Source organism: Capricornis sumatraensis, chromosome 19, assembly GCF_032405125.1.
Source record: "Capricornis sumatraensis isolate serow.1 chromosome 19, serow.2, whole genome shotgun sequence".
Lineage (NCBI taxonomy): Eukaryota > Metazoa > Chordata > Mammalia > Artiodactyla > Bovidae > Capricornis > Capricornis sumatraensis.
In genome coordinates this window covers 51454178-51480363 of record NC_091087.1, presented here as the reverse complement: position 1 = coordinate 51480363, position 26186 = coordinate 51454178, and the positions used below count along the sequence as shown (strand labels likewise).

Sequence of the window (26186 nt, the reverse complement as noted above, 5' to 3'; positions counted from 1 at the left end):
ACACCAAATGGATGGTTGTAAAATTTAATACTTATGTTTCAACAGTTGCTTGAAAATGGCTTGCTTTGATGAATGCTTCAAAGAGCGATGAGTTCTTTTCTAAAACTATTCTACAGGTGAGGGTATTTTTAAAGCCCGGAACTGTCACCTGCTCTTGGTGACGAGGCTCCACAGGTAGGAGTGTCCTCTGCTTTTGTAGGCAATTGTAAGTTCTGCCATTCTGCATGCGTGGCTTCCCCGGCTACAAAACTGCGTAGTGAAGCTGAAAGCAGGAAAGTACTGACTCTGCCATACAGCTCTTCTGTCAAACCATCGTTGCATGCAACAAGATGTGCTTTTATTCAGATCCTCTCAGCCTGGTTAACTATTAATAGAGGAACGATGGGTTATGAAATTCTGCCCACTATTTTCACAGAGAAAACTTAGAGTACCACAGTCAGTGGTTGGTGTATAATTCTTCCTGCTGTGTATCTGGAATAAGGGCTTATTTCAAATGGTCCTACACTTTTTAATAAAGGCAAAGAGACTAAGAAGTCCCTTTTTTAGAGTCATATGAAGAAAACACTGAGATGCTAGGCCAGCCCAGCTCAGCCTGGCTGGGGATTTTGGACTAGAATTTGACCCAAAGCATGCAAAAATTAAAAAAAAAAAATAGTATTCCACACGCAGTGCTTTGTTGTTGTCTCGTAGCTTCAGTCATATCCGACTCTTTGCAACCTTCTGTCCGTGGGATTCTCCAGGCCAGAATACTGGCGTGGGCTGCCATGCCCTCCTCCAGGGGATCTGCCTCACCCAGGGCTTAAACCCACGTCTCTATGTCTCCTGCATTGGCAGGCAGGTTCTTTACCACTAGCGCCACCTGGGAAGCCCCATGCAGTGCATAGCAAAGTGAGACAAAAATTATAAAGCCAAGTTAAGAATTTGCAGAATCAACATAAGGATCATCACCCCCTTCCTAATAACACTTTCTTACTTAAAGAAGCAAAATCTCCTTTCTGGAATGCGTCACCAGCGAATCATCAGCCTTGGGAGTGGGCCCCATGCGTGTGTTGTGAAGGGACGGAAAGGTTTTATTTACTAAAAGACTGATGTGGTGTCACCTTTTTGGGTTCAGGCAGCGTGACTCTGGATCTGATTAGGTGCATCTGTGTTTCCTGAGAAGATAAATACAACTTTATTAGGATCCATGATTACATGATATTATTTCTCACCCAGGCCGAGGGCCATCCGGCAAAGAGAGGAGACCTCAGTGAGAGACAGGCAGGCCAGGGAGGCTTAGTGAGAGAGTGGTGGTGAAAAGGCTGGGAAGGAGGGGACCCCTGAGGGGTCCCCTGGGGAATCAGGAGCTACTTGGGTGCCTTTACTTAATATGGTCAACGCCACAGAGCAGATCCAGGGCCTATCACCCTCAGCTCAAGGAGATTAGTTTGACTTAATCCATTGATTTGCTCTGGGCCAGCCTGACAAACAGAATTATGAAAAGGGAGACATTCTAGCATGGTGTTAGATCATGACCGTTTCCTGAGGATCAGTGTTTTCTGAGTGACACCCCCCATATGTCTATGGGAATCTAGATAACTGGAGATAAGACTGGTTCTGAGTTAGCTCCTATTCAGTCAGTGAAGTCGTATCCAACTCATTGCGTTCCCATGGACTGCAGCACCCCAGGCCTCCCTGTCCTTCACTATCTCCTGGAGTTTACTCACACTCATGTTTATGGAGTCAGTATGCCATCCAACCATCTCATTCTCTGTTGCCCTCTTCTGCTCCTGCCTTCAGTCTATCCCAGCTGCTGCTGCTGCTGCTGCTAAGTCGCTTCAGTTGTGTCTGACTGTGCGACCCCATAAACGGCAGCCCACCAGGCTCCCCTGTCCCTGGGATTCTCCAGGCAAGAACACTGGAGTGGGTTGCCATGTCCTTCTCCAGTGCATGAAAGTGAAAAGTGAAAGTGAAGTCGCTCAGTCATGTCCGACTCCTAGCGACCCCATGGACTGCAGTCTACCAGGCTCCTCCGTCCATGGGATTTTCCAGGCAAGAGTACTGGAGTGGGGTGCCACTGCAGTCTCCAAATCTTTCACAGCATCAGGGTCTTTTCCAGCGAGTCGGCTCTTTGCATCATGTGGCCAAAGTGTTGGAGTTTCAGCTTCAGCATCAGTCCTTCCAAGGAATATTCAGGGTTGATGTCCTTTAGGATTACATTTAGGCTGATGTCCTGGTTTGATCTCTTTGCTGTCTAAGGGACAATTAGCTCCTACTATATGAAACGCTGACCACAAGATCACCCCAGTGCTTTTGTTTTTCCAGAGGACCTATAAAAGAGGTCACAGTGGAATTTTGCCTCTTTTAAAATGAACAAGGAATAATTTTTGCTTGAGGCTCTAGAACATAAATGTATGATTTGTGGATGAAGTTTCCTTTTTTTAAAATCATACTAGCAAATCAGTTGGATCGTTCCAGCTGTGCCAGAGGCAGGATCTGACAGCTTTTCCTGAGCTCATGTGGTTCTAATCAGCTCAAGAAGAAAAGCCACCTTGGTGCCAGTTTGAAAGGGATTTTTAGTTTGTAGTAAGTTAGACAACTTGATAAACACAAAAACTTTCTCGATTCTCACTAATCCAGGGCTGTTATTTTTATTTTGGGATTCTAGCTTTAAATAATGGAGAGAAATGAGAGACTGTTTTAGTCTATTTTACAAAATCCCTTTCGTGGAGAAAACCAGAAATAAGCATGATGTAAGTTACTTGATAGGGGCTTTGCAGATGCCTCAGCAGTAAAGAATCTGCCTGCAAATTCAGAAGACATGGGTTCGATCCCTGGGTGAGGAAGATCCCCAGGAGAAGGAAATGGCAACCCACTCCAGTGTTCTTGCCTGGACAGTCCCATGGAGTCTAGGGGAGCCTGGTGGGCTACAGTCCATGGTGTTGCAAATAGTAGGACATGTCTAAGCACACATACACAAAGTTATTTGATACAGAAGTCCTTTAAAAATAGTTAATTGTCCCTTGAAAAGAGATAGATACTTATACAAACCCATGAGCCCAGGAGAACATTCATAACAATATGCTCAAACTATAAAGAGAAGAAACCGAGAGAGAGGAATATTCATGTGGATATTTTTAGTCTTACTCCATGATATGGGTCCGAGTACTTCTAAAACATAACCTGGCATCTTCTCTTTAATTAATCTCCAAGTTTACTTTTTGCTGTCCAAACTTTTTGGTAGAGCAGCTTATGTGTGCCTACTGAACTCAATGATCACATCATAACATTTCCAGAACGATGTCCTTAAAGTTGGGCAATGAGAATTAGCCTTTTTTTTTTAAGTATTTATTTGTGGCTACGCTGGGCCTTCGTTGCTGTGCTCAGGCCTTCTCCAGTTTGCTGCATGGGCTTCTCATTGCGTGGGCTGCTCTGCAGAACATGGGTTCTAAAGCACAGGCTCAGTAGTTGTGGCACACAGGCTTAGTTGCCCCGTGGCACGTGGGATCTTCCCAGACCAGGGATCGAACCCGTGCCCTCTGCACTGGCAGGCAGATTCTTAACCACCAGAGTACCAGGGAAGTCCAGGAATTAATTTTTATTTAAGGATCTCGAAACACTGAAATGGCTTTGTCTTAGGTTTTGGAGGGTTAAGCGTGAAGACCCGGGAGGCTGAGTGTGTAAATTTCCCAGATGCCCTTACAGTCTTGGCTGGTCCCAGGCATAACTGTGGACGCCTCTGCAGCTGCATGAGAACATGCTCTTTCAAGCTCCGAAGTCTTGCTTTCAGCTGCTATGGCTCCGCTCTGAGAAAAACCAAGAAGCTGTCCCTAGCACTGTCTCACCTTCCAAGCTACAGATGCCTTTGAGTTACAGACTGTGCTCTGCAGGACAGGGCTGACCCCGCATTTGTGAGAAGAAGCTATCAGAGACGAGGAGAGACTTAGATCTTCCTGGTTGAACCATTCCAGTCCTGTTCATCTGACCGTTTTTGTCTCTAAGTGTCAAAATATCACCCGCCTCTAATTGTGAAGGAAATGGTGAATATAGTTCAAAGAAAAACGTGGTGGGCTTATGTTTTAGAATATGTGACTTTTTACATCACCTATGTATTTTATGCCCAAAGACGGGATGCTCAGCTCAATTAACTATCTTTTTAAAAAACCACCCGGTCTCTTGGTTCGCACTTAGTGGCAGGCATACAAGAAATGTCCTACTTGCAGAGACAACCTCCCCACCCCACCCCCAACCCCCTTCAAATCTGACGAGCTCTTGCCAGAGTGCACAACCGTGGCTCTGCACCCAGTGACCAACAGAGGGATTTCAGTGTTCCTGGGGAAAACTGTGTCCACTGAGATAGACTGATGATTGAAAGGACATAAAGGAAGCCTGTGTCTGTGGCAGGAACATAACTCTCTTAGTAAATCAAAACAAATCAGTCCAAGTTTGCCTTCAGAAATATGGAGGAAAAAAGAGAACATGCTCTCTTCCTGTTAGGCCGTTCTACAAAATCAAAGCCAAAGATTCTAAATAGTGAGTTACTTGTGCCTTCAAAAGAAGGAAGCAGTCTAATTCAGTTTGAAGAGGAGATGAAGAACACATCTCAAAAGCGGTCTTTTAGCAGAGTGTTGCACAAAAGGACATTTTAGAGGTTTGCATATGCATTGAAAAGCTGCAGTACTTGGTGTATTCAGGTAAGTATAGAATCAATAGGAAATGGTGAGATCATCGGGGAGTTCACACTGGACATTCACACAGCTGGACAAAGAGCTTCATTATCGCCATGGTGATATGGGGATGCATCTGCGGCAAGGCCCCCCCACCCCCGCCCTTGAGCTACCTTCATCAATGGCTGCAGAGAATGGGGAGCAGGGAGTGGGGGGGGGGCTTTCTGCTAGAAACTCAAAAATCATTTTCGACTTCACTAATGTGGAGAGCATGGAAAGCTGGGGGTGTGCTAGAACTGCCCTTTCGACTTAATTCCACAGTTGGGTGCTTAGCTATAGCCACTGGTTTTCTTTCTACATTCACAAAACTGGCAGATGAAACATGAAAAAGAATACTGACTCTTTAATCTCTGCTTCTCCACCTAAGGCCCAAGGCAGGCTGACAGGGAACTTCATTCTGGAAACAGGACTTTTTTTTTTTTTTTTAATTCTGGATTACTTTTTCCTCTGCTTTTGAAAACTGTGGGCTATAGGGGAATGAACCTGACATAGACTTAAAACAAGAACAAGTTTCTTTATCTAAAAAGTTATAGTCCTTGGTGCTTACAGGAAGGTCATTTTCAAAACCCACAAGAGAAACAGCGTTAGAGCCAGGAATGGTGCATTGAGTGTTTTATTTACTTGCAATAGAGACAGTTTTTCATTTAGAACTGCTCATAGGATCAAGCAAGGCTCTGATGCCATGCAGACTTTCCTATAGATTTTGCAATTAGTGAGCTGGATGTCTTAAATAGCAGGCATCCACAAATTGGTTTTTAGTTTTTTTGTAAATTTATGTGCCAAGCAATATTTGGTCAAGTTTAACGATATTTGATACTTAATGTGAGTTAGAGCTTAAGGACAGAAGGCCGTGCGTGTGTGGATGGTCTGTGAATGACTGTGCATCATCTATGGATTTTCCCCCTAATACCCTAATGACAGGCCCTGCTTCAATCGCTATCTGTGTGATTTATAACCTCAGAAGAGGTTTTTTCCCCTGTACCACCGCCGATGGATAGATTTTTATTAACTGTTAATATCGAATCATGCAGAAAACTTTTCATTGATTGAAAACATGTCAATTAGTTAAATTAAAAAAAATAAATTCCTCTTTTGCTGATCATAATGTGCAGAATTGGAGACCAAGGCTTTATTTCAACATGGAGAGGATCATGTTCTAGGACTGAAGAATCAATGTAATGGTTGGCAAGAGTGACATCTGAGATCTTAGATTTTTTTTTGGTTTCAGTCCAACCAGGGAGTTTTGGTACTCTCTATTCCTGCTCTTTTTGACCTGGGACAGTTAAAAATAGAGTATTCTTGAGCCCTCATACCATCTTTTTAGGTGGGGGTTTCTTATATAAGGAACACTGAACTCTTCAGCATGGAATTAAGGTTTGTGACCAGGAAATCAGGGAAACAGTGAGTTTATTCACTCATCCAAGAAATGATGTTGCTGAAGGTGACTTCAGTGCCAACACTAGGGGACAGCAAAGGAAGCAGAGCCTGTTGCCCGCCTGTCCTCCTGTCTGAGTCTCAGTTGGTCCCGGAAATTTTGTTGCCCTTCCCGGGTACTGATTGAGGTTTGGAATGTGATGAAACCCCAGACAGCGAGGTTCAGGGGGAAGTCTCTCAACCATGGGAGACTGCTGAAAAAGTTTTCTGTCTTCGGAAAGTAAGGATTTACCTCTCTGCCTTTAAGCAGGAGACAGATGCTTATCAGTCACTTTCACTAATAAGTTTATCACAAGGATGACTCATGGAAAGTGGCGTGGAGGCCCGTGAATGCACAGCGGGTCCATCCTGGCCTGGGTGAATTCTTCACCTCCTTTAAAAATGCAAAGGAAGTGCTGGGATGTAGGGAGACCTACAGAAAGGTAAACGGACGAGGTGAATCTTGTAGTCAGGTTTGTTTTATGTCTCTGGCAGATCCTGTGTTTCAAGATACAGTTACTTCACTTAGTCTATTATATCTACCAAGAAATATCAAAGTGGTGAGGCTTAGGTATGGAGAGACGAGTGTTCCATAAAATCAGGACTATTTAAAGGCGCTTAGGCACATTTCACCTGTTCACCTGTTCTGTTAAATTGTCAGAAATCCTGGTGCTTTATTGTGAAAACATTACGGATTCTCCCAGGTGCGCTCACCGTTGATTGTCCTCTGAATAGCAAATCTGCTGCTGCTTTTTGAGTAAAAGGACTCTTATTTGGGGCTCTCTGTGTGGTGGGCTTCCACCATGCCTCAGGGAGATAACCCTTGATTGTTTAAAGCAGCCATGGTAATTCCATCCGGTGCGTGGCCGAGGCTGGGGCATTTGATGAAGCGCTGGACGATGAGACTTTCCTGGAGAGCCTCCAGGGATATTTTCTTTCAGAAAATGAACAGAAAGTAGCAGCTGACCCTCTCCTGACTTTGGACACTGTCCGACGAGGCACATTCATTGGCGGTGCTGCAGTTGTCCTTTGATCATAGAGGGAAAGTAAAGATGATTACAAAGAAAGTTTATGTCATTTTTACTTGGGTTTTCTGTTACTTCCATAGGTGAGTTCTGGCGCCTCCCCAAGAATTCAAGGAGGCCAGAGAGGGGATGGGCGTTCACAAAGAGGTTCAAATCACCTGGTCCTTAATCAACCCTATATTAATGGGAAAACATTGTATGTGCAACACATACACAAATTAAATCCTATGTTGCTCATTTGTGTTTTAATCAAAAAGTTTGAGGGTTTTTTTTTGGAGATATGCAGGGTGTCATTAAATCTATATTTCAAGCAAAGTAATTTTAAAAATACAATGTCATCTTGTCCTTTATTTTGTAAGAAGTAATGGAATTGGTTTTATTTAGGGTAATTGAGTTTGGTTAAAATGGATGATTTAGAAGTTGGTTTTTTTTTTTTTTTGGATAGTGCCTTACAACAGCAATGGGCTCATTTCTCTCAAATATCAGGTGTTTCTTTTTATGATAATAAAAAACAGCTGCTAATTGAAATAGTAATAAGGAAAACCCCAGGAATCCATGTTAGAATTGTATTAGAAGGTATCAGTGAAATCGAAGAGCTGACTTCCTCTTGGTAGAGAGAAAAGATCACGTGTTATATTTTGTGTCCTCTCATGTGCTCTTTGAAGCCTGGGATGCCCTTACCGCCTACCCTTCCCCCACCCCCAGCCCTGCCGTATCTCCTGCCTTCTTGGCTTCTCGCCACCACCGTTCAGCGTCTGGGGAGAATGTGCTTCCTCTGGAACATCTCATCCTCCTTTGGTTGCCCCCACCTCTGGGGCTCCTGTGTTTTGTTTATACACCATAATGTAATTGTCTTCTCTTTATGCCACCCTTTCAAATTGGGCTGTTTTCATGCTGTCTTTTCTACTAATATGTAAGGTTCTTGAAGGTGAAGACCCATATCTTAGTCATTTTTGAAATTTTATAGCAAAACTTTGCAGTAAATACTCACAAATGTTAGATGATCTTGGAGAGGGAAAATACGACTGTTCTATTCACACATCAAGTACCTAGACAAATATTAACCTGGGGAAAAAACTGACTTTTGCTTACAAGTTGACAGTTACTACTATCTCTACCCTATTAACTTTCTCCACTGATACTCAAAACTTTATATGCTTGTAAAGAAGTTGAACTCTTAATCGAGTTATCACGCTTGTTTCATTTGAACACTGATTGAGATGCCCTCAGAGCCATTTGACTATTCACATTTTTACTACTATTAACAAAATTCATCTCTTGGAGGGGGGATAAATGAACTCGTTAAGATCACTAGTCGATCTGTATTTTGCTCCATGTAAAACAATGCCTTCTAAATACCACTGAGGTCAGTACTTCTCAAACTTTTACATGAATGTGAGTCAGCTAGGGATCCTTTGTTAACTGCATATTTGGACTCAGCAAACCTCAGGTTTGGCCTGAAATTTGGCATTTCTAGAATTCGATGGGGCAGGGACACCCAGCTGGTAGGTAGGCCCTTGCTGGTCTCTGTTCTCTCTGTGTGTCTGACCTTGGACTTAAAAACCCAAATTGCCAAAAAAAAAAAAAAAAAAAAGTGTAAAGTAATAATACTAATTCGCTCCTGCATAAAAGCCTGACTTAATTTTGTCTCCGTGTGACAATCTTTTTAGTTAATGGACAGGCTAGGCTGACTTGGCTTCTGAAAAAAGGCAGACATGCCAGCTATTACGTGCATTTCCTTTCATGTGAATTTTCATATTCATATGGAAGAAGAGGAAAAAACTCATTTGCTTTGGGTGGGGGCGGGGGGGGGAAGTCCAGCCAGTCATCAGGTGGCAGCTAAATCCCTGAAGACCCAGCCTTGGAAAAATCGAAGATCAGAAAATACATCCCCTGTGCCATCTGCACGTGGCCCACCCAGCAAACTCTACACCCTTCCCTCCTTCCTTCACTTGAGCCTTCCTCTACTGCAGGCGATGGCTGCATACCCAAATCAACAATTCAATTCCCCCTTTGTTTGTGTGGCAGATGACAAATGCATGGAGGGCATCTTGTGTTTCCTAGGCAGGCAGGGCACTTACTTTGATTGATGCTCGGTTGTGGAAAAAAATGAGCTGGGAAGGAATTACAATGGAGGGCCTGCAGACTGGAAGGGGGTATACTAATTAGTCCTGCATTAAGCAGTCGGCTTGCATTTGGCGATGAGACGCCTTCAGGAGGGAAGTGTAGGGGTTATTGATGCAAAACAGCATGGAATGCATTATGCCAGGTAGCTGTGTATTCGTTTTGTTAGGAAGTATAGAATTTTGTAATTAAGAAAGAAACAGGCTACTGTATTTTTTTAAACACCTCCCCAATGCATTGGGTAGGTGGTGCTTTTTAACTTTAATGATCTCATAGACAAGCTGGAAGTCCTCCTCTCTTTCCGAAATAACTCTGCCAGAGTTTTCTCATCCTGGGCCCAGTTCTAGGAAGGGAAAACTGATGCCACTTCTATACTTTCCAGCTCCTTTTTCCTCCCCTAAAGCTGCACTGCTGCAGAGCCTTGAGCCTTGCTGCTGGGACACATCGTAATGAAGAGAAAGGAAGATTTCCCCTCAGGTTTTAGAGAGTTTTAGAGAGTCATTGCTGATGTGACCCAGGAAGAACCCTAAGGATATCTCAAGGCAAAAGGAGCATCTTCTGTAGACAGGGACGAAAGCACAACATGAGGCATGTTTCTCTGGCTAGCACTCATGGTTTGCCCTTCCGTTTCCTGGACTGTAGGCAGAGGCACAGCAGGGGAGGGTGGAGCCATTCCTATAGGTAAGGGGAGTGTGTGACTCCAGGGTGACATGACACTAAGGACCGCAGCCTGCCAGGCTCTTCGGTCCATGGGGATTCTCTAGGCAAGAATATTGGAGTAGGTTGCCATGCCCTTCTCGAGGCGATCTTCCCATCAAGGGATAGAACCTGCGTCTCATAGCTCCTGCATTGGCAGGCGGGTTCTTCACCACTAACGCCACCTTGGAACCCTGGAAAGCTTCAGGGTGATAGGCAAAGGGGCTCCAATCATTGCTAACATGGATGATTTAAAGTTCAAACTTTAAAATGTTGATTTGCTCCATTTGGCCTGAAGAATCAATGGAGCTTGGTTCAGTGACTCCAGTGAGGTGGCATAATATCACACAGGTCTTTGGCACAGTGTGACGGAAGAGGACCTAAACTCCCTTGGTTTTGTCATTTCACTAACCCACTGTGTTGGTGTATATAATGTGATTCTTAGTGATTATTTATGTTGGAACCCAGTGAATGCTCACGTGTCTCGTGAACCTAGTGGCAGAGCAAATGGTCGAAAGTTTTTTGGTTCACTTTATCAGAGTTGTCGAATCCTGGTGCAGCCAAGATTTCCTTTCACTTTTCATATTCTAGAAACAAGCTCATCCATAGATTTACAGTTGCCTATGCTAGGAAAATAGATCCGAGTGATAAAGATAGCATTTTGAGTTATCAAAGGCTGTCAAGTCTTTTTTTTTTTTTTTTTTAAGTTTTATCCATAAACTGGAGCATAAGACAGATCTCAAAATATCAGAAGTGAGATCAGATGACTACAACCTGCCTTTCATGGACAAGCCAGGAATTGTGCCAACAGCTCTAGGAGGAAAAGCTAAATAGTTAATGTGGTTTATTTTTTAACCATCCCTTTGTTCTAGAATTCTATCTTATTCTTGAGCTGATTCCATGTCACCATGACCTTCTCCTGCCAAGAAGGCACAGTTGAGGCATCGTTCAGTAATAGCCTAGGGCTCTGGACAAGCAAGATGCTGTGTTGGCTTTTTGCCTTTTCTTCCAATGTTTACACAACCAAGACTTATTACATGCTCTGTCATTTTGTTACTGGGCTGGCTTTGGTTTGAGAATTAGGTAAACATCAGACATTCCATCACACAGTTTTAGACTCAATCTTACTTTATAATGATGTTAATGTTTATTGTACAAAGCGAGATGCATTTGTATATTTTAGCATTTTATTTCAGTCACAGAATGCAAAACCTGACACTGGCATCAGTTTGATTTGTGTGTGTGTGTGATTGAAGATATTAAGCACTACAAGAACGCTGAAATTTCAATCTGATTAGGATCCAAATTCTTCAGGATCAAAACACTCCTTTTTCCTCCCCCTACAGTTTTACTAATTGTGTGCTACTTGACATTGTGGAGTTATTCCACAGCGTGATAGCTAAATATGTGAAGTGTATTTTACTGTGCTGAATTATCAGCTCATTCTATTTGTTTTTCATGCGTTTAAGGTTATTAAAAGAATTTAAAATTAGAAGTCATGTGTATAAGAGTTGAAAGACTGAACTCAATCATTGTTAGCAGACGAAATCATAAAGCAATAGCCAGTATGTCAATATCAAGTAATGAAAAAAAAAATCACAGAATTTGAAAGCATACCTTCTATGTTTATTAGCTGGCAAGATACCAGGAAAATTAGGATACTAGCACAATACTGAATGGTGGACGGAGTTGTTTATTTTCAGCACTCTCAAATTATTCCAGGTACTGAAAATGAGATAAAAGTAGATCGGAAAGGATGGCTTCAAATGTATTTGTTGGAGACCTTTGCTTTATGGGAAGAAATGAACTGCCCTGGCTCACTGTTCCTGAGGAATTGTATTTCTTCAAGCTGTAAATCAAATCCCAGAGAGATAGCATGACGTTTTCCAAATAATAACGGAGGATGACAAAGTTCTTTTTTGTCAGCATCAGGCTTTTGAATTTAGACCTCGATTAAGATTCCAGAATGGAAAAGCACCAACCCCCCAACTCCACATACACGCACATGGTCTATGACTGTGTCTCACAAACATGCATTCATTTTAAAAGTCTGAATCTCTGGCATATCTGCATCACAAAATATACTCACGGCTTCCTCCAAAGGTCCTGATTTTTCTCCATTTTCTCTGAATTCCCAGCTACAAAGAACCCGATGTTTCTTTTCAGGAAACAGCATCATTTTTTTCCCTCAATTAATTGAAGAACCATCTGCTCCTGTGATACCCGACACCCATTTGTTCTCAGCAACAAGTGCGCTCCCTAAATCCCGGGGGAGCCATACCAAGGCACGCACTCAGGGTTGGGAGTAGAATCTGCCAGAGCTGCCTTGCAGACAGCCTTTTCCCAGAGACACAGCACATACAGGACTTGACACTGACCTCGCTCCCATGTCAGTGCTGCTAATGCAGGGTTCAACACACTGTACGAGACGCTCACACTCTGAGACTCCGGCTAGCTTACTGTCTCTCCATCATGCTTCTGAAGATCTCAGTTTGAAACGAGTCAACAACTGCAAAGGGCAGGAGAGAGCTCAAACAGCTGTCCTCAACCATGGCCAGAAAGGGAAGACAACATTAACACAGAGGCCACCTGGCTGACCTTACTACATAAAAGCTTCCGTTTCAAGCTGAACCATCTCATTTGTCTCCCCTTGCATGCATTTAAAACCAGAGTTCAGAACTGGGTTTAGAACCTTCTAGCAATGTAGATGGCAGAGCCCTCATCTTCTAGGAAGAGTCTACGGAATGGTCATAAAAAGGACCTCTCATTGGAAAAGAGAGCTTCTTCCTAAGAGGGCCACAGTGCCTCCTGATGGGACTTGAGACCCCTTGCACTCACAGTGAAAACAGCCCCTTGAAGTCTGATGAGGGAAAAGTGCATGAGGATGCTGGCGTGTGAGTCACCGTGTGGACCCAGCAGAGCTCTGCTGGCCTGGCTTTGCTTAAACGCCCACAAAATGTGCCTTGGAGGTGAGCCTGCTGGTCAGGAGCCGGGAACCAGACTCAAAGAGCTGAGATGACTTTTGCTCTTCCAGGAGTCGGGACATGGAGATACCCGCTTCTCTAAATAACCCTCTTTGTAGAAACACAGTGAAAAGTCAGTGCCTTTGAGAGCTGCAGTATTCACACTCTGCCCCTCCCCTCCTCCTCCCCATCCCAGGTCTGTGGCTAGTCAAGTAGGAATTTTTATGAGGCTCTGGCCTAGCTGAACTTGTCTTTTCCCACATTTATTTTGAAACGGAGACCACAAATTTCAGAGTAGAAGTAGCTCTAGAAAATGAAAGGGTCGAGAAGGCACTTAAGACAAAGGTCCCCCCGTCACATCATGAGAGAGAGCATGCCGGAGACCACGAAATCCGGGGTGAGCACCTACAGATCCAGCAATTTCTCCGGGCCCCGAGATCCAGCTTTCAATCTAATTCCAATACAAGTTGAAGTGATTTATGTCTCACTTTTTCTCACTGTGCACTGACAGTCATCTCAAATGTGCAGGAGATGTGAAAGGAGAAATTGGCATGGAAACCAAAAAAAAAAAAAGCATCCAGGAGAGAGGACCCCAGCTGGGCTGTCCCCACGCACCGGAGGTACTTACAGTCCAAGTGACTGTGCCTGATGCCCTCGACATCTTCGGCGTGGATGAAGTGGTAGCATCTCTTCCCTACAATGTCTACGGGGGTCAGATCCATATAATCACTAATCCTACAAAGAGAAGAACACAGGCTGGAAATCAGAAGCAGGGGAAATATACAAATAGTTCAATGACTTAGAAACAGATCTATTAACAATTTTCCTGGTACCAGGGTACCTGTGAGGACTTGGCATTGAGGGAAAACCCCTTTTAGATAAAATTAATTTTCTTTAACATGTAACAATCCTTTCCTGAAGCCGGAACTGCGCTGGATCAAGCAGTTGTGTTGAAATAATTAGCTAGGTTTTTCTTTTTTTCTTTAGTATCAGAATATGCATTTAGACAACATAATTCCATGAAATTATTGAGAATCAGTAACAATACGAGATCCTCATTAAAGGCTAAGATAATTCAAGGTTACATAATAAAATAAAAACATGTTATGTTTATACCAAATGATTAGAGACACCTTTCATTTAAACAGATTGGTTTTCTATTGGGTATTTCCATGAAAAAAGGCTTCGACTGCTTCTTGGCACAAAATCCAAATTGGCATTTCAAGGGATATAATTTAAATGCTGAAACATACAGATGCCTGGGGGTATTATCTTTTTTTGTCTGAGTCATTTGAGAGCTCAGCTCTCACTCCTGGCCCTTTTAACTGGGACTTTGTGGTGGATTCCACACAGAAACTTTTAAACCATTTCGGCAGCTCTGCCGGGCTTGTGCGCGACTGTACGTGTGTGTAAGCCTCTGTCATTGATTGTCCAGACGCCAGTGTCCTCAGGCAGGAGCACAGAAAAATAGAACAAAAATTGGAAAACACATTGGGCGGGGTGGGGGGATCTGCCTGGTTTACACAAACGCGCCTAAACGCTGCTTCTCTTCCTCCCTGTCCAAGTTCAGGTTCATTTTGGTCTGTCCCAGAGAGAATTTACCTCTTGTTTAATTGATTCTCTTTACTGCCCCTGTGCTTTTTATGTTTTATGACTTATCAAATATTAAGTGAATCTTTAGCTATGACACCTTGAAGAAACCCGTGAGAGCGCTGCAGGGGGAATGAAATCTGACCCCCAAAGGCAAGGAAATAAGAAACCAAACCAAACCAGGATAATATGGGATATAATGAAAATATCCTACCCAGGGAGCGAATTTCTCAGTGTCTAGCAATTTAAATCATATCTTTGGCCAAAATAGAATTCTTGGAGTGTTTTCTCAGGAGTCCTTGGTTTTCTGGTATAAAACAGATCAGCTGGTGTTTTCCTAAAACCATTAGTTGCTTTCCAAGCACAGTTCACACCCCCTTTCTGCAAACGAGTGAATAAGGATGTCATTAAAGGCCTTCATTCCCTCCATGGTGTTTCTGGAATTTGCTGGATCCTCTGAAAGCATCAGAGGTTGGCTTTGCCCAGGGCTGTCCCGGGATTCTGAGGAGAGTCCAGGAGAGGCCCCTGTTTTCTAGTTAGCAATTCCCTAAGTAAACAATGAACCCTGGGGAAAGGCACCCAGTTCTTTAGGGAAGATAGTTCTTTAGTTTACTTTTTATTTGAATGAAATCCTTCAAAACAATGGAAACACTTCTGTGTACTCCCAGAGCCTATTATCAAGGTGAATGTGATGAGCTCCGTGTTCAAAGACCTCTTCATCTATGTGTACAAAACCCTCGACCAGTCTGACAACCTGTATATCAGGATCAAAATCCCGATGGCAACTATACTCCAAGACCCAGTTTCCTCATCTGTGAAACAACTTCAGAGGCTGGTGAGGGTACTAATGAATGAAATGATGTGAATATAGCATGGTGCCCGGCACACAAGATATGCTGCTCTCTCAGATTAAATATGCAATTACTTCTAACAGGGGTCCTTTTAAATAATTACTGTCATCTTCAGTAGGGAAATAATGCTGTATTATACTGGCTAATAAGGGGTTGTGGAAAAAAAGACATGTTTTAATGGGAGGAAAGATACATGAAGTGGGCCATAGAAAGTGATCTCAATTACTAGAGTGACACCATCAGGCACCCAAGTCCATGGAGTGCATCAAAAGAATTAATCAACCTGTGACCACAGGCCTGAGAATTAAGTGATGGCTTAAGGATTTCTGGGAGCTAGGTAAGTGAGATGAGGCTTCATTTTTTTTTTTTAATCTGGTGCTGAGTGGTGCTGGTAGAACTCTCAATCAAGGGAACTGACATTTGTTTTCAAAGACGCAAAGCCATAGTTCATCCTTTGACTGTCTACCGCCTCCCTGGGTATCCAATGTTCTACATTTTAAAACAGAAGAGACTGCTTTATGGGCTGTATATTCTCTTTCATGGGTGCACACATATGAAAGATCCCCACGGTGGTTATTTGGACCGCTTCTTTACCATTTAACCTGACTTCTGAAGAGAAATTAGAGACAGGGAATGCAGGGAGGTCTGCAGAGGTAGGGTGTTTGAGTCTGACAGATAGAGTTCAAGTCTTGGCCTCAGTCAAGACACTTACCCTCTCTCTCTAAGCTGGCACTGCCTGGCACTGGTGGGCACGGGCAACACCAGCCTCTCAGACTGTCCTGAAGCTTCAATGAGACAGCACTTTCAATGTGCTTCGCACGCCACCGAGGGTGTAGGAGGTGTTCAATAAATGTTAGTGCTCTCTATTATTCCTGGCCAACTCTAGCTACTCATTCTGGTGAACTCATCTTCCTGATTCTCTGTGGCCATTGAAGAATGCCTTGGACATAGCCAGGTAGGTATATAGTCATGGTGATAAGAATTTTAATAAATACTGTCAAAACTTGACAAATAGATTGAACTACTCATTAGATAATAGTGACAGGCTCATGATATCTTCTCCCTGCCTGAACACCCTAAAGCTTGAGTGGGTTATCTTTTCCCAGTGAATCCTTTCCTCTGAATCAAAGCCTGACCAGGAAGGGAAGACATTTCTAGTTTGATCCCAACATCTTTAGCGCTTCCCAGTGGACTGGATATGGGCACTGCCTGTCTTCTTCATGTTTGGCCCCGGGAGAGAGATCACTTTCCTAAACCACTTGACCATCCTGTTCTTTTGTTCCCATCACCCCCCATCCTGTCCCCAAGAATGATCAACACTGCCAAGCTTCCTTCCCACAGCCACATGTGAGCACCTCCCCCCACCCCCTCCCCCTGCCCCGGGATTCTCTTCCTCACATCAGTCTGATGATATACTGGTAACTTCTAGGTGAAAGGTCTGAAGGGGCACTGTCCCATCTCCTTGTCCTTTGCTTTGTGCCTAATGAAACAGTGAACTGCTTAACCAGAGGCTAAAAAGTCCTTTTGTAAAAGCTCAGTGTTGAGAAAGGACTGCCAAGTTACTTATATGATGGGTCATCTTTCTTTAATCTATCCAAGTGAAATCCTCAGGCTTAAGAAGTGTTATTGAAGAGTTCTGCAAATTTCTTTTCTGTCTTTTTATCCTCTGGGGAATCTCAAATTCTTATTTGTTCTCTACATGCTTTGTGTACTTCCTAAATTTGTCTATTGAAGTCCTTACCCCTCCACTCCTACCTTGGGATAGTATTTGGAGGTGGGATCTTTGAGAGTAATTAGTTTTAAATGAGGTCAGAAAGGTGGAGCCCCCATGATGGGATTAGTGTCCTTATAAGATGGAGAAAGATCAGAGCTTGCCCTCCCATATATGAGAACATAGCAAGAAGCCAGAAACACACCCCACCTGCACCCCCACCCCCCACCCCCGCCTGCCACCAAAGGAACCTCGTCAGCCTGCACCTTGATCTTAGACTTCTCGGCCTCCAGAACTGTGAGAAATGTCTGTTGTTTGAGCCACCCGGTCTATGGGGATTTGTCCTAGCAACCTGAGCTGACTAGGAGAAGGTACTCAATGCCTGTGTGAACACTACCCATCATAGGGCTGGGCCCTTGCAGTAGTCAGGAAGGGGGTCTGGCTGAGGCATTAGGAGATAGCTCTTGCTGCACTGATTTGCCAAGAATGTCTCAGTCCTGCTCTCTCCTTGGGTTCTCAGCCAGAATGGGTCTCAGTTACAGCATATGGATGCCTGGGTATCCTAATTCATCCCATTGTTGTCCCTAATGTAAATCAGGGCAGTGATGTAAATTTCAAATAAAAAGCATGGTTGGTGTCAGTCCAAGCAGCCATTAAAAATAAGATCAGGATTTATAATGAGCCTCATTGGGAGAGTAAAATCCTTCAGACTGCTGAAAACACCGGCCCTTACCAATGTGCAACATACAACAGGGCAAATGAAAACAAAAATGAAGTACCTATTTTCACAGTAAATGATATTGAGGTCCATATTTACTCGAGTGACGAACATATGGCAGTCAATTCTGACTTCATTGATCGTAGGGGGAGGCAGGGCATGAGCCACAACCACGAGACCCATGATTTGGCTGGGGACGGTCCTCCCGTGGGACAGTGACACCCTCAGTCGTAGCCGGCCCGTTATGTGAATCACCTGGAATAGAACATTAAGTACAGGACACAGTCAAATTTACATCCGGGCTGTAACAGTACTTCTTTTGAGAAATGCAGAATCGCGTCTGGATAACGAATGTTAGCTTGAATCTGGTGTAATCATAAGGGCTGTCAAAGTGCCCTCAGTGTCCTCAAGGCAAGAGACCAAAGAGAAATAGTCTTATACTCTGAGCATTTCTCGGGGCAGCATTATTACTGTGCTGTTACTATTTTTCAAGACTTTTTTTTTTTTTTTTTCAGGTTTAGAGGAAGTTCACAACCAGATAAAAGGACAAAGTGAGCCCTGAGCTGCAAAAAGAAATGTTTGCATTTTCATCCCTTACTAGTGGACGATATCTGTCCTTCTCGATATTTCTACTGAACGGGATTCCATGGACGTCTCTTTTCAGAGGTGTGGCTCAGAGCTTTCCTTCATTCTCAAAAAAGCCAAAGACTCTAGTGATTAAGAGATTCAGTGACAATGACCATGAATGTGTCCTTTTGAACATACTTTCCATGTTAGGCAGTGCTGAGTTACCTGTACATGTAACACCATGCTTTATCACAATGCTCTCTCAGATCAAAGGTTAGAGGACCTCAGCGTATGATTTGTTCCTTGAGCTCTTACCACAGTAGATCAGGAAGGCTTGCACCATTTTGGTGACAGTCCGAAGTACTTGCTCAGAAACCGGAGGGATTTTTGGTTTCTTAGCCAAACTATGCCATGGATAGTCCTGGCCACCCACCCAGATCTAAACAAAGTTGGTTCATCATCTTCACATTATTTTCAATGATATGTTTTTATAAAGCCATCTTTAGAAAAAATTCCTTTGTTTATGAATTGAACGTAGGAGATGAGTCACAATGTGAGTTTCCTTAAATAATGTTTTGGGAAAATGAAATCATAGAAAGATGGAAAGAATGAGGATTTGTGTGGCGCTGCTTCTGGGTGACAGAAGGCACGTGTGTATATGTGTGTGTGTACCCTAGTTGGGTTCCTCGCGCCCTGTGACAGCGTGGGGTACCCTCCAAACCAGGCTGTAGAAGTAGTTGCCACCATTCCCTGTACCTTGGTGCTCAGTTTTATAGCTGGTCGAGTTTCTGTGTTTGGTTTGCCGCTCCAAATGCACCCCTGAGCACCAGAGACACCTTTTGAGAGTCTCCTTTTCCCTCCTTGTCGGAAGAAACTGAAGTGGGAAGTGCGTCTCTGACCTCCCTGGAGCCATAAGAACTAGCATCTGCTCTCCTTCCTAGGGGCTTGGCTGGTAATTCCTTTTTCATTGTGTTTTTAAGTTATTCAGTCTTCCAAAAGCAAAGCCACACTGCTGTCAGTCAGGAAGCAGGATCAAAGCTTATGGGGCTGCCCTTCGGAGTCCTGGCTGTTCTAAATGATACCTCTTCCCTTTCCTCCTTCATGTTTGAGCCCAGAGCTGTGGATCTGGAAATCAACGAGGAGGATTATTTAGGTTATTTTAGGAGCAGCTTTTTGACCACCCGCATTGAAGTTGACTAAATTCATGCTTAATGCACCTTTGCTTTCAGCTTTGGTCAGACGAGCTACTTTATGAATATTTGAAAATGTTCCTAGAGGCAAGGATGCTAAAACATCATCACAGACACATATTTTTGCAAGACCTCATTAACTAATAAAGAAATAGCTAAAAGAAATGGGATTAGCTTCACAGGAGGGGTGTTAACAGTCCCTGGTCCTCCTCCCAGCTAGGCTTACATAGATGCTCATTTATCATTATCTGTCTTGTTTTATCAGGAACACTCAGCTTCTTGGAAAAACACAGATCTATAAATGCTCAGGAAAACTCACACCCAGAAATGAGATGTTAAATAAATCCCCACTTGGTATTCTCTTCCAAAGCAATTTAAAGGCATCTGGGGTAGCAGACATTTGAGGAAGCCAGGCAGGCTACTGGGGAGCTGTGTGCGTGTCAGAGCCACCAGCCTCTGATCTCCTCCAGCTTTGCCCAAGGCCGCTGAGCTGTTGAAAGGGGTCAAAATTTGGGCTGGGCAGGGACCTAGATTTGCCATCTCCTGATTTTGTTCTCCTGGGGAAAGCCACTCTACCTCACTGCATCTCTTTCTTTTCTGTGAAATGGGGATAATAATGACTATTCTGTAGTTATGTCATGAAAGCCAAAGGAGGCAGCTGTAAACACCTTCTAAACTGTAAAGAAGTATAAAAATGTTCATTATAGTTCTGTTTGCCCTTAAAAATAATAAGGGTAAGGACTGATTATACATTTGATCTTGACCACAGGCCAAATAAATAATAAGGATCATGCCATTTTGTATTTGGGAGAAAAATTGGGAGAGTCTATTTTAGGTCATTCTCCTTTTCATTTTTTAAGTGAGGAAAGTGGCTCTGTAACATTCCTCCCCTAACCAGAATCATCAGGCTTGGAAATGGCAAAGAGAGCCTAGAATCCATGTTTCTAGGTTGTGTTTGCCCCTGGAGAAGGAAATGGCAACCGACCCCAGTATTCTTGCCTGGGAAATCCCATGGATGGAGGAGCCTGGCGGGCTGCAGTCCATGGTGTTGCAAAGAGCTGGACACGACTGGGTACTTGTCAGCAGCAGGTTGTGTTTGAGCGTCATTTCAACTTTGTTATGCTTTTATACGTTTTAAGTGCATATTCATATTGAACCAAAACATCAGAAGTTTATACCAGATGCCAATTTACTGCCTTAACTAAACTGTATATGAACCTTTGAAATGATTTCATATATGGCAGAAGCCCAAATTATTTGAAAAGTCTGAGAAACTATACAAACTAAGAAGGGAAAAGAAACCTAAGAAAATCGCCAATGCAATAAACAAAGCAGTTGTCAAGAAACGTCAAAGAACATCAGGGTGTGTTTGTCTGAGTGCATGTACATCTGAGGGGTGGGGGAGAGTGAGGTTGAAGAGAAGAAAAGATATGTTAGGTCCTGTAATTAATTTTGGGGTTTAAATTATGGTATTTCCCCCAAACCCATTTCATAAGGCCAACAATTGGGTTTTTTTTTTCCCTCCCATTGTGAGAAGTTATGTTCAGATTTTAGAAACATAGCAGAGAACATGTATCCAAACAGTTTGTTTGTTTGTTTTACTTTGTAGCTGCTTTGAAGGCCTGAGGCTGGATAAAAAGTATTATCAGAAGATCTGGGTTCATATCCTAGCTCTGGCATTGCGTAGTCATGCAACTGTGATGCTCAGGGAATTGAAATGACTTGCTTACTTTCCAGGTCAGCATATTAGGGATTAAAAATGTAGTACAGAGAATAAGTACTCGTAAAGATGTCTTTCGTTTTCTTAATGAGGTCATCAAAGGGCACTCTTTTGGTTTTTTAGTTTCTAAAATGTATGCAAGGAGTCCTGATAGGTACCAGAGAGAAGACCAAGGTGGATCAAATGTAAACCAGTTCTCAAGAGTTTACAGACTACACAGTGAGAGGACACAAACAATTACTCTTAATATATTAAGACTGGGAGATGACACAGGGTCTGCTCAAGTGGTTTCTCCATTCTGGTTATATGACAGAATCTCCTGTGCAGTGTTGTTAAAGCATGGATTCCGAGGCTCCCTGCCCCAGAGATTCTAATTAGGTAGGACTGGGCTGGGGTCCAACATTTGTTTTTTAGAACATCAAAGGTGAAATCTACTACAGGATAGTGTCTGGCTAAAGCGTTTGGACTTCTACCAGTGGTTCTCAACCTTACTACACATTGAAATCATCCAGGGAGTGGAGTCCCCACGTCCAAGCTGTATCTAACACCAGTAAAATATGGACCTCTGGGATATAGGGCTGCTGAGAGGATTAAGTAGAAATGTATACAAAGTGCCTGGTTATATGCCTGATACACAGTATATGCTCAAAAAAAGAAAAAAAAAGAAGCAAAAACTATCTTCTTAAATAAAAAGTGCACCAAAGGAAAGGTATAGAATGAAATCTTTGGGATGTCAGGGTAAGCAGAAAATAGTTTTGACTGAATGGATCTGGAAGGCTACATGAAACTGGCACTAAATTAAAACTGCCATAAGATATAATCATAGAATGGGAAAAGGTGTTCCAGATAGAGAAAAGGGCTGGAATATAAAGTACAATAGAAACAAATACAAAAGATAACCTATTGGGGACACCCAGGGAGCCAGGAGCATTCCAACGAGGGTTAGAAGAGACGGAGATGGGGCAAATACTAGGTACAAGCAGTAGAAGTTGGCAGTGGGACCTGGGGAGAAGCATGATGATTTTGAGCCTGTGTCATAGAAGATGATGGTAGACTAAATGGTGACTGGGAATGCAGGAATTGCTGGCAAAGGGATGAAAAAGATTTCCCTGTGGACACTAAGTATTTGAGCAGCCTGGGGAGATGCTGGGGAGGTGTCCTTTGATTGTTGGAAAAAGGGGTTGAGTGCTTACGAGATGAGAGATGAAGGTATGGTTGAAGACTTGGTTGGTTGGTTGGTTTGTGCTTCACTTTGGTTTTTTTTTTTTTTTTGACTGGAGGTGATACTTAAAACCAAGCAGTTCAATGGAATTACCAACAGAGAAAACAGATAAGAGAAGAACACCAAAGGCATCCCTCCACCATGCCAGCCCTTTGAGTATCTGAAGCCTAAAGCAACTTAACTTCTCTAAATTGAATTTCTTGTACTCTATAATGATTACTTTTGCTTAAAAGGTGACCATTTCTGAAAACTCTAAGCCCCCTTTTTCTCCACCCACAATTCCGTTCTGATATAAATGCCAAGCTTGCCACATGGTCACCAGGCCCCGTGGTAACATCCCAAAGAATGGGATGGCTTTTTTGTACCATTAAGCAGGTGAATGAGAAATGATCTTGTATACAAGGAAGTAGATAAACCTAAATACTAATATGATTTCAAGAACCGTGAAACCATAAAAATAGTCATTTTAAAGTGAAAGGAATACTGTGGCTTAGAAATAACATTGAATTGGGAAACAGAACAAGGGATCTCAGTTCTGGTTATGGTGACTTTGGGCACATCTTCTAGCTTGAGCAGGGCAGCGTTTCCTCAGATATAAAAGGGAAGGTAAGAGTCAGGTGCTGATACCTAGGGTTCTGTCTAAGTTCTGGAGAATTCTATGACCTACTGCTCAGTCGAGGGGCTGTCACTGTGCTGTTACCCTACCTGCCACTCCCCTGACAGCTCCGTGGTGAGGGCAGGAGCTTCCGAGGACAGCTGCAAGCTAATCAATGCAGAGTTTACAAGAATTAATCACTAGAGGTTTAGGGGTCGTATCCGAGTTGGAACGGTGCTTTGGCATTGGCCAACGCCAGGTAAAAATGGCCTCTGTGTCCTACAGGTTTGTCTTGGTCTGGTCTTTCATCTACCGACATTCTTCAAAAAGAGATTTCTGAGTGAAAAGATTCTTGGACCCCGAGCTCAATTTTATGTAAGAGCTCAGTTCTCACATTTCCTTTCATTGTTCTTGTTTTATCATAAAGAGCTGTGCAAAAAATGCTAAAGCCCATATTTTTCTAAACCCCCTACACAGCACTGCCCAGACACCAGCAACAGTGGCGCAGTAAGCACAGGATTTCTGAGTGGAAATCCCACCATCTTTGATAAAAGTGTCCAAATTAGCATCATTTGACAGTTCCACATTGAAGAAATCAGCGTCTGACTTTTAGTTTTCTTCTTGGACACAACAAGTGAGTGTGCGTCGTGTAGAGAGTACATGATCACGGAGTTTAGGACGAATGTGGGAGTGTTAACAAGCCATGATTCTTGGACAAATATATATTTCTCTTCCTGCCATATGCTCCTTTCTGTCATCTGTTGGTGATAAACACTTAGATGCGCTCCACTAATATCTTCTCATTATAAACAAGCCCATCACAAAGACCTTGATAAAACCTCCCCTCTGTCAATACTTAAGGAAAGAAAGTCCGTGACGGGAAAATACATCTGGAAGCTATTCTCCATTCTTTTAGGAATAAATCTCACTACTAGTCCTATGAAACATTTTCTTTATCGAAAGGAAGTGCTAAGTATTATGTGCATTATTTTCCACATATAATGTAAAGTACAGAATAAGGCTAGGCACAGGGAGGAACCATGAAGCTGCAGGCAGGAAAAAAAACTATGATTCCCTAGGTTTAGAGCAGCTTCAGAGATTTTTTTTTTTACTTGTCCTTTAAAGGAATCCAAATTTACCTTAAAAATTAAGCTTCCTTCTGGCACTCTGGTCTTTTTTCTTTTATTCCCCTGTAAAGGTCTGGTTCAGCATACAGATCATCAAATCACTAGCTTGGGTGGGAGAGTTAGCTAATTATTTTTAAGTGATGGGGGCTCTGGTGGCCCACAACCTGCTGAAAGATAAGGCCTTAGCTGGGTCTTCTGAATCTAAACATCTAGCCTACAGCCTAACAACTTAATCTAAACCAGCAGGAGAATATCAACCTCATGTAAATTACTTCATGCAAATTTTTAGGGAGTGGGATTTCCTGAATTTAGAGCATTATCATCGGATGGAGAAACTACCCTAACAGGTCTCTCTGTCCCTGTCTCTCTGAATCCTGAAACCTAAGTCTTTGCGCAAGGCCTGAAAAACAAAGCCAATTCATCTGAGACCAGGAACTTGTCCATAGAGGCAGACACTAAGGAGAAGAGGGCTCGCAGCTGAAGGAAGTGCCTTTGGGCTTTGTGAGGGGCAGGAGAACAGCAAGCAGTGTTAGTCCCCTTCCCTTTCCAGCGTCTCAGATTTTCTTTCTAGAAACTGACTGGCTTCTAGGAATGTTCATCATAATTCACAATGAAACTTAAGCAATGGGGGATAAGAAAGGACAGAAGAGGGACAAGCTGACTTCTCAAGGCAGAGGTGAGATTGAGGGTGAGGGGAGAGGTCCAGGGGGAAATTGGGTCTTGGCAGGGAGCAGGTAAAGATGCACGCCTCTTCCAGGGCCAAAGGAGATGCAGCAGAGGAGAGGTGGACGTGGGATGTCGTCATCAACTGGGTCTAGAGGTGCGGATCAGTTCAGGAACCACGTGGCTGGCAGGAGGCTTTCTGAAAGTTTGTCCCTAAGAATTTCCTTAAGAGCAGGGCTCTTCAGGCTTGGATAGGATTTAGCACTTAAGGCTAGAGGACTAGCAAGAACTGGAGAGAGTTTTAGATGGGCTCAACTTAAGGGCAGCTCTGGTGGTGGAGAAGAAAGGAGGGGAGGCTGGGTACAAGGGAAGTATTCAGGGCAAAGTTAAGGAAGAGGAACCCCAGCAGTTCTCCCAGGTAGAAGGACAACAATGAGAAAGTGTGAATTCCCAGGGACTCCGTTTGGTTTGACTGTTAAAGAGATGAGCAGGAAGGGGAATGTAATTTGAGCACCACCAGTTGATGGTTGGTCTGATGGCTGAAAAGATTCACCGAGGGTGGGATGCAGAAGTGGACAAACCTAGAGCTGTAGATAAGGGCATTCCTGACTCTGGTAGGCAGAGGAAGGAAGCAAGCCGGGGGATAATTTCTCTGTTTTCACTGAGATCTTAAGGTCCTGAAAGCAAAGACTCATGATGCATAAACATGAGGAAGGGGGCATTCTTCCTCTTGCAGCTGAAGTCAACTTCCTCTGTCCTATACACAAATAACTAAATGAGCCAAGCACACGGGGGAAACATATTTTGCACTTTAATTGGAAAGCCCACAACACCTAATGCTGATATCAGGGATTTATTTAAAACCCTAAACCCTCTAGGGTTAGTGGTTTTTAAATCTGAGCATGTACGAGAATCACTTGGCGAGCTAGATCCAGGGCAGGAATACAGATGCAGGTGTACAGAACAGACATGTACATGAAGGTGGGGAGGGTGGGATAACTGGGAGATTAGGTTTGACACAAATATACTACCATGTGTAAAACAGATAGCTAGTGGGAACCTGTGGTATGTGGCGGGGGGGGGGGATATATGCACATACACGGCTGGTCCACCTTGTTGTACAGCAGAAATTAACATGACATTGTAAAGCAATTATACTCCAATTAAAAAAATAACACACACAAATAATAGGGATCCCAAGGTCCTGTGCCCCAAACTCTGGATTCTTTCAAGCTGGAAAGGAACCTGGAAATCTCCATGCCATCCAGCATTCCAAGGGCTTTTATGCCAGTGGTTAGCATAGCC

At 43.3% G+C, this 26186-nt stretch overlaps 1 protein-coding gene across 2 annotated transcripts in view; it reads right to left on the bottom strand.

Moving 5' to 3' along the window:
* Window positions 1-26186, bottom strand: part of NPAS3 (neuronal PAS domain protein 3) — a 956265-nt gene that overhangs the window by 8632 nt on the left and 921447 nt on the right. For both annotated transcript variants that reach the window (XM_068991246.1, XM_068991247.1), the window contains 2 exons: window positions 17859-18052; window positions 13556-13662 (listed from right to left, as the gene is read on the bottom strand). In XM_068991246.1, the coding sequence (XP_068847347.1) occupies window positions 13556-13662; window positions 17859-18052 (301 nt within the window). The remainder of the gene's footprint in view (window positions 1-13555; window positions 13663-17858; window positions 18053-26186) is intronic.